General features: G+C 41.5%; 1 protein-coding gene across 1 annotated transcript; it reads right to left on the reverse strand.

Moving 5' to 3' along the window:
- Nucleotides 1-1,907: 1,907 nt before the first annotated feature.
- On the reverse strand, nt 1,908-3,188 carry LOC141497334 (dicarboxylate carrier SLC25A8). Its single transcript, XM_074199979.1, has one exon. It carries the CDS (start codon nt 2,949-2,951, stop codon nt 2,103-2,105), a length of 849 nt encoding a protein of 282 aa, XP_074056080.1. The 5' UTR covers nt 2,952-3,188; the 3' UTR covers nt 1,908-2,102.
- Nucleotides 3,189-7,312: the final 4,124 nt, after the last annotated feature.

The following is a 7,312-nucleotide window of genomic DNA, read 5'->3' on the forward strand; positions in this document are numbered from 1 at the left end:
AAAATAACAAAGAGCAGCAATTTAAATGAGGTAATCCAAGGATAATTTTAGAGGAACTTTTCTCTCCATCTAGCAAATCAATAGAAGAACCCAAACGCACGCGTAAATAGACAATATAAATACATAAAGACAGTTGAGGCACAAGCACAGATCACACAAATGCAACAGAATTTTCCAAACTGACAATCTCAACACATATTCACAAACACAGACCAATGGCAAATTACTGACATCTCAGGAATGCTGTGAGGGGAGATTCTCTCTTAAGCTAGTAAGATCTGGTTATAATGACCAAGAAGGAGCTGATGGGGCAGGAGGAGGCCAATTTTCATCCTCCTGTATAACTTTATTTCTTTTTTCTATTTCCTTTTTTGTCTTGTACAGCTTTATTGTCTGTTTGGCTTTCTATAGAGAAATGTCTTTTAGGTCACTCCATTCCCCCAAAAGCATTTTTCACTATACTAAATATCAAGAAATCTAGTTCTTTAAGATAATCAGAGCATACTTGTTTGTAGCAAGTCATCTGTTCCTCCTACTATTTTCCATTTTTCAGGGGTTAATTCTATATCTGGAAGTCCTGGTGAAACAGTCTGAATTCTTTCTATGAAACTGTTTAAATCTGGAAGATTTATAGTTACTCCTGGTTTCTTTACAGTTTTATATATTTGTTGAGCCCAAACTATCTGCTCTTCTGGTTTAATTATGGGTAACAAATTTCCCATCCTCCCGACTTTTTTCTTGGGGTGCTCTCACTACTTCCTGTCTTTTTGTTTAGACAGGGTCCTGGTTCCTATCCTGCCCTATCCCTGTCCCTGTTCAGGGCACCACTTGAAAAGTCCTTTGACTTTTCCTTTTGGGCAGCTGGGTCATACCTTTCCAAGGTATTTGGGGTACTGCCGGGCACAACCAGCATGTTCAATAATGAGAGTTCAAGCCAGGAGAGAGGAGTAACAGATTTTATTAACAGGCTACTACATCTCTTCATTTGCAAGCAGACAGTCCTTTTTTTATACATGTAAGACCACCCCCTTCAGCCTCTTTTAGTTATGCAAAACAGTATAACTCATAGATTGTTCCCAGGCTTCCTCTTTCACACTATATGTTCTCTTAACTAAAGAAGGACCAGAGCTCCTCCCTGAGTACAGAGCACAATCAGATATTTGCTCTTTTCAGAGCGTTCTGACCTGTGTGAACATCTGGGTCTCATGTTTTCTCAAGAGAACTTCATGGCCAGCATTCTTAAATTTAACCCTTTACATACAGTAACATGAGTGACACTGTACTATTAACAAATATTACCCTATGCAAATTTATTGGATTTTTGCAGGATTATTATTTCTTATGGCCTCAGTGAAGTGCAGAAATATCAGACCCAATTGAAACAAATTAGATGGCTATTTGAACCTCAAACAAGTGGTCAGCAATTCAGTGCCATAAAAACATAGTGAAAGCCTGGGCTTACTGAAAATGAATTATGTGGACAACATAACATCTTTACTTTTTTTAAAAATTTGACTTTTTATTTTGAACTTAAGAGATAAAACATTTCCATAACATAATAGAATAGGAAAAAATGATCATATATAAAATTGCAAATCTATTAGGTACAACTTGCTATTCCTTTAAAATACATAATAAAGCTCTCTTATAATTTCACTTTCTTTTTTTACCTCTCCTTACCCCTGCCTAGAGACAGCTACCATTATGCATGAATGTGTATGTATGTATGTATGTATAAGTTTTTTCTCCAAATGAAGATTTTTTTTTTCTGGGTTTCTGGTCTAGTTTTATTAGAAGTAAGGAGTTTAAGAACTGGGTGAGGTATAATGGGTATAATGGCAGAAGCAGCAGGCTGGAGTGGATTAAATAAGTCTAATTTTAATAGGGATAGGGTGGGAACAGTGGGAGGGGAGGGTGTGGGAGGGGGAGGTTATTCAATGCTGAAGTAGGGAAGGAGGGGAACAGGGGAAAAATGAGAGGGAAGAAAGGCAAGATAGGGTAAGTGTAAGGCAGTGAAGGGCTCAGAAAGGAGCTTCCCGGCAAGTGCAAGCAGCCATCAGGGCCCGTTTCAGTTGCTCGTAGGTGACCAACATCACTACATTCTAGGAGCCCAGATGGAGGAAGGAAGGCATGAAACCTTTGTAGAAGGCTTTGGGTCCTTCCTTCTGAAGCATGGTGAGGGCACAGTGGCCAGCACTGGCATACTGGTCTGCGGCAGAGTTCATGTATCTCGTCTTGACGACATCCACGGGGGAGGCAATGATGGTGGTGCAAAAGCCAGCCCCAAAGGCTGAAGTGAAGTGGCATGGAAGGTCATCAGTCATGAGGTGGGCCTTCAGGAGGGCATCTTTGATGAGATCATAGGTCACCAGTTCAGCACAGTTGACAATAGCATTGCGGGCAACATTGGGTGAAGTTCCTTTCCATAAGCCCCGAAGCCCCTCCTCTCGGGCAATAGTTTTATAAGCACCCACTGTGCCCTGGTATCTCCGATTGCCACCTGCCCGAGCCTGGGCCTGGAAACAGACTTTCACCACATCTGTGGGTTGGGCAACAGCCACTGCCAGTGCTCCTGTGGTGCAGCCTGCCAAGAGACGGCTCCCAATACCTGCATGCTCAGATCCCTTGGTGTAGAACTGCTTGAAAGAGTCATAGAGGCCAATACGGACAGAGGCAAAACTCATCTGGTGCTGTAAGCCAGCCACTAGCCCATTGTACAGGCTACCAGGGCCCTCAGTCTTCACCATAGTCAGAATGGTGCCCATGACACCCCGATACTGGGCAGTGGTAGAAGCTCGCATGGCCCCTTGGTTCTCTCCTTGAATCTGTAGCTGGACTTTGGCTGTATCCAGGGGAAAGGTGATGAGGTCAGTGATGCAGGCAGCAGTGCCAGCCCCAAGGAACTTGACAGCAGCTGTTGGGGGTACATCTGTAGGCTTAAATCCAACCATGATGCTGGCTTTCAGCTCCTTCCCAGGAGGAAAAATGGAAGGATAACCTCCATTGATTGAGCAAGACGAGATAGAGTAACTCTGCCGAGTCCTGACTTGGGGGGTCTCACGATGCCTGCACCTTGCTCAAGCTTCTCTAAAGGTGTCCCGTTCTTCAAAGGTGCTCACGGCGGCTATGGCCCACTCCCCTTGATGTTCCATAGACAGCCGTCAGGGCCCCGGACACCCCACGCTCATGCTACGTGCCGGGCCGTGGAGGAAAACGCGAGAGGCTGTGGCAGCGGGAGAGGCACCGGGAAGTCTGGGGGTCTAGGTGGTCCGGGGGGGTCCGCGAGGCAGGCGAGGCTGGAGGAGTAGAAGCACGCACTGAAATGAAGATTTTCTAAAGGAAGACAAAGGTGCTTTATTTGTTTCTTCTACTCTCTAAACTTCCATTTAAAAAAAAATTCTTTAATTTATTTACACATTGCTAAAATATTTTTCTTGCAAAAATAAATATAATACTATCCTCCCTCCACAAAAATACAAGAAAAACCTCATGATAAATAAAATGAAGGAAAGATAAAAAAAAGTGTATTTCAGTCTGTGTGTGTGCTCTGATAGCATCAGCTCTATTTCTGGGGTGGATCACATTCTTTAAGGTAAGTGCATAATAGAAGCCACTTCCATATTTTTTCATAGTTGCTGTTGCTGATTGTAATTCCCTCCATCCATTCCTCCCCATTACCATCTATTATATTTTATCTCTGTCTTTACTCTGTCCCTCTTCAAAAATGTGCTGTGGAGCAGCTCAGTGGCACAGCAGATGAGCCCCAGCCCTGGAGCCAAGAGGCCCTTAAGCCTACATCCCACCCCAGAGAACCAGCAACCACCCAGCTCTGTGGTACAGGACAACCCCACCACCTTGCAAAAAATGAAAAAAGAAAATAAGTTAATATTGACTATGCTCTCCTATTATCTACCGTGTCCTCTCCTCAATCATACACATCTTCCTTCCTCTCCACCTGTCCCCTTTCTGTCTTTTTTCTTCTAGATTTGTATATGCTATTGAGTGTGTATGCTGTTTCCTCTCTGAGCCTTTTTCAGATGAGAATGAAGACTCCTTCATTCCCCTTCACATCCCCCCCCTTCCAAACATCATAAAAGTTATTTCTTGACATTTTTACATGTAATATCTTAGTCCACTTTAGCTCTCCTTTCCTTTTTCCTTTTTCCCATTTCTTTTTCACCCACTGACTCCATTTTTACAATATATTATACCTTCAAATTCATCTCCCTCCTGTGACTTGTCTATATAAGCTCCTTCTAATTGCTCTACAAAATGAGGAGGTTTTTATGAGTATTATCAGTATCATCATTCCATGCAGGAATACAAACAGTTCAACATCCTTAAATCCATCATAATTTGCTCTTCCCATGCATCATCTCTTTGATTCACTGGAGTCTTGTACTTGAAGATCAAACTTTCTGTTCATGTCTGGTCATTTCAACAGGAACATTTGAAATTCCCCTGTTTCATTGAAAGTCCATCTTTTCCACTGGCAGAGGGTATTCAGGTTTGCTGGGCAGTTCATTCTCAGTTGCATTCTAAGCTCTTTTGCCTTCTGCAATATTATATTTCAAGTACTATGAGCCTTAATGTGAATGCTGATAAATCCTGTGTGATCCTGAATGTAGCTCCATGATATTTGAATTGTTTATTTCTGGGTGCTTGTAATATTTTTGCTTTGACTTGGGAGTTCTGGAACTTGGATATAATATTCCAGAGAGTTGATTTTTTAAACTCTTTCAGTAGGGCATCAGTGGATTCTCTCAATTTCTATATTGCCCTCTGCTTCTAGGATATCAGGGCAATTTTCCTGTAGAAATTCTTTAAAAATGAAGTCAAGGATCTTTTCATGATAATGAATTACAGGTAGCCCAATAATTTTTAAATTATCGCTTCCATATCTGTTTCTCGTATCAGTTGTTTTTTCAGTGAGATATTTCACAACTACTAGTTTTTAATTCTTTTGCTGTTGAATTATTATGTCATGATTTCTCACAAAGTCATCAGCTTCCTTTAGCTCCATTATACATTTGAAGGATTTGTTTTTCAGTGAGCTTTCTTATCTCCTTTTCTATCTGGCAAATTCTGCTTTTTAAAACATTCCTCTCCTCAATAACTTTTTGAACTGTTTTATCCATTTGACCTAAACTGGTTTTTAATATGTGATTTTCTTCTGCAATTTTTTGGATCTCCTTGAGTAAACTGCTGACTTTGTTTTCATGTTTTTCCTGCATCTCCCTCATTTCTCTTCCCAATTTTTCTTGTACCTCCCTTACTTGATTTTCAAAATATTTTTTTGAACTTTGTCAGGGCATGAGCCCAACTTCTATATTTCTTGGAGTCTTTAGATGAAGAAACGTGCATTTTCTCATCTTCTGATTGCGTGTTTTGGTACTCCATGAGACCAAGGTAATTGTCTATAGTCAGGTTCCTTTTTTTCTGTTTACTCATTTCCCCACACTGATTTGGGGTACTTCCTGAGCTTTTGCATACTATTGGGATACCCTGGCATGGACTTCAGTTCCCTCAAGTTCTTATGAGAAGCTCTGGCTCCTTTCCTGTCTGTTCTCTGCTCTGTAGGTGACCATAAGCTCACCCTTCTACCCTGGGGCTGTGAGGAAGGTACCTGCTCTATAATAGCATGAGGACCCCAGACTGTAACCAGGGTCTGAATATAATCAAAGTCCCAGTCTCCTTTCCCAGGGACAGAGGACCAACCTCGATAGTCTCCCTCTACTCCCTTACTTCTGCAGGATGAGTGCTCAGAGAGAAGCTGCAGGGCAACTCCCTGCTGGATGGCTCCACAGATCTGCATCTGATTCCTGGGATCTGGGCTGTTCTGAGGGCCACAGTCTCATTAAGGAGGGCCATGCTGGATTGGTCTTCAGGCTCATTCTTGCAGAGGTTTCCCTGCTGATCTTCCAAGTTGTGCTTGGTGCTCCCTGGGGTAGCAGGCAAGGAAATGACTTCTATTTCCAGGAGCCAGAGCTTCCAGGGAGACAGGCTCTGTGAGGCTATTCCCAGAAGGCTGTAGCTCCTTTATTCAGGCTTGTTGCTGCCCCCTCCAACCTTGTGGAAAAGGACCTTCCTACTATTTTCCAGGTTACCTTGGACTGGACAATTGAATCACTGGATCTTTCTGTGGCTTCTTTCTCTTGGAAATTTAGTTAGAGTCATAATTTTAAAGCTTTTGAAATATTTTTTGAGAGCTCCTAGGAAAGATTGTTCTCCTGCCACCATTTTGTCTCTGCCTTGTCCTTAACTCTTGAAGAAGACTACGACATCAGAAAGTGATACCACAGCAAGCACATGAATTGGGTTTGAGTGAAGGAATGCTGTTCTAAATCACCATTCTCACTTTCTCCTCCGCAGCCATCTGGGTCCAGTGGCCAGATATGAGTCAGGAGGACAGGAGATGGAAATTAGGGTTAAGTGACTTGCCCAGTGTCACCCATATAGTAGTTCTCAAGTGTCTAGATGTTGGATTCAAGCTCTCCTCTTCTGATTCCAAGGCCAATGCTCTATGCACTGTGCCATATAACTGCCCTTCATATTCACAATTACACAGAATGAGATTGCATTAATATTAAAGAATTGAAGGGCCTGGGATTTGATATTCTGGAGGTCATGGGAGCCTGAATTCAAATAAAAAATCAACTACCCTGCAAAATTGAGCATACTTTTTCAGGGGTAAACAAAAATAGGTGACTTTCCAATTTTCTGATGAAAATATCAGAGGTGAAAAGAAAATTTGTTCTTCAAACAGGGCATTAAAAGATACATGGAAAGATAAACAAGGGAAAAGAGAAAAGACTGCTATTCAATAAGATCAAACTGGTTTCATCACTATCTGGGAGGAAAATTATCAAAACTCTTGAGAATATTAACTCTATTCAAGGGGGTATACCTAGGCTAAAGGTAATGACTTAACTTGATTTTGATGGAATGAGTTTTTAAGAACTGAATTTAAAGAACTAAGACATTAAAAATGGGGTATTGTAATTAGATGGAGGGGAGCAGAATGAGATGAATTGCATCACATGAAGAAGTGAAAAGACCTATTGCAGCAGAGGGAAAAATGGAGGAGGTGAGAACTATTTGATTCTTACTCTCATTGGATTGGGCATAAAGAGAGGAAAAATATACACTCAATTGTATTTAGAAATTTACCTTATCCTTCAAATACTGGTAAGGGAATGGAAGTAAGGGAAGGAGAGATTAATAGAAGGGAGGAAAAGAAAAATGGGAAAATAGGAAGAAAGAAAAAAGAGAAAAAGTAGATGGGGACTGATAGGAGAAAGATTGAGGAAGC

Source organism: Macrotis lagotis, chromosome X, assembly GCF_037893015.1.
Source record: "Macrotis lagotis isolate mMagLag1 chromosome X, bilby.v1.9.chrom.fasta, whole genome shotgun sequence".
In the NCBI taxonomy this organism is placed as follows: domain Eukaryota; kingdom Metazoa; phylum Chordata; class Mammalia; order Peramelemorphia; family Peramelidae; genus Macrotis; species Macrotis lagotis.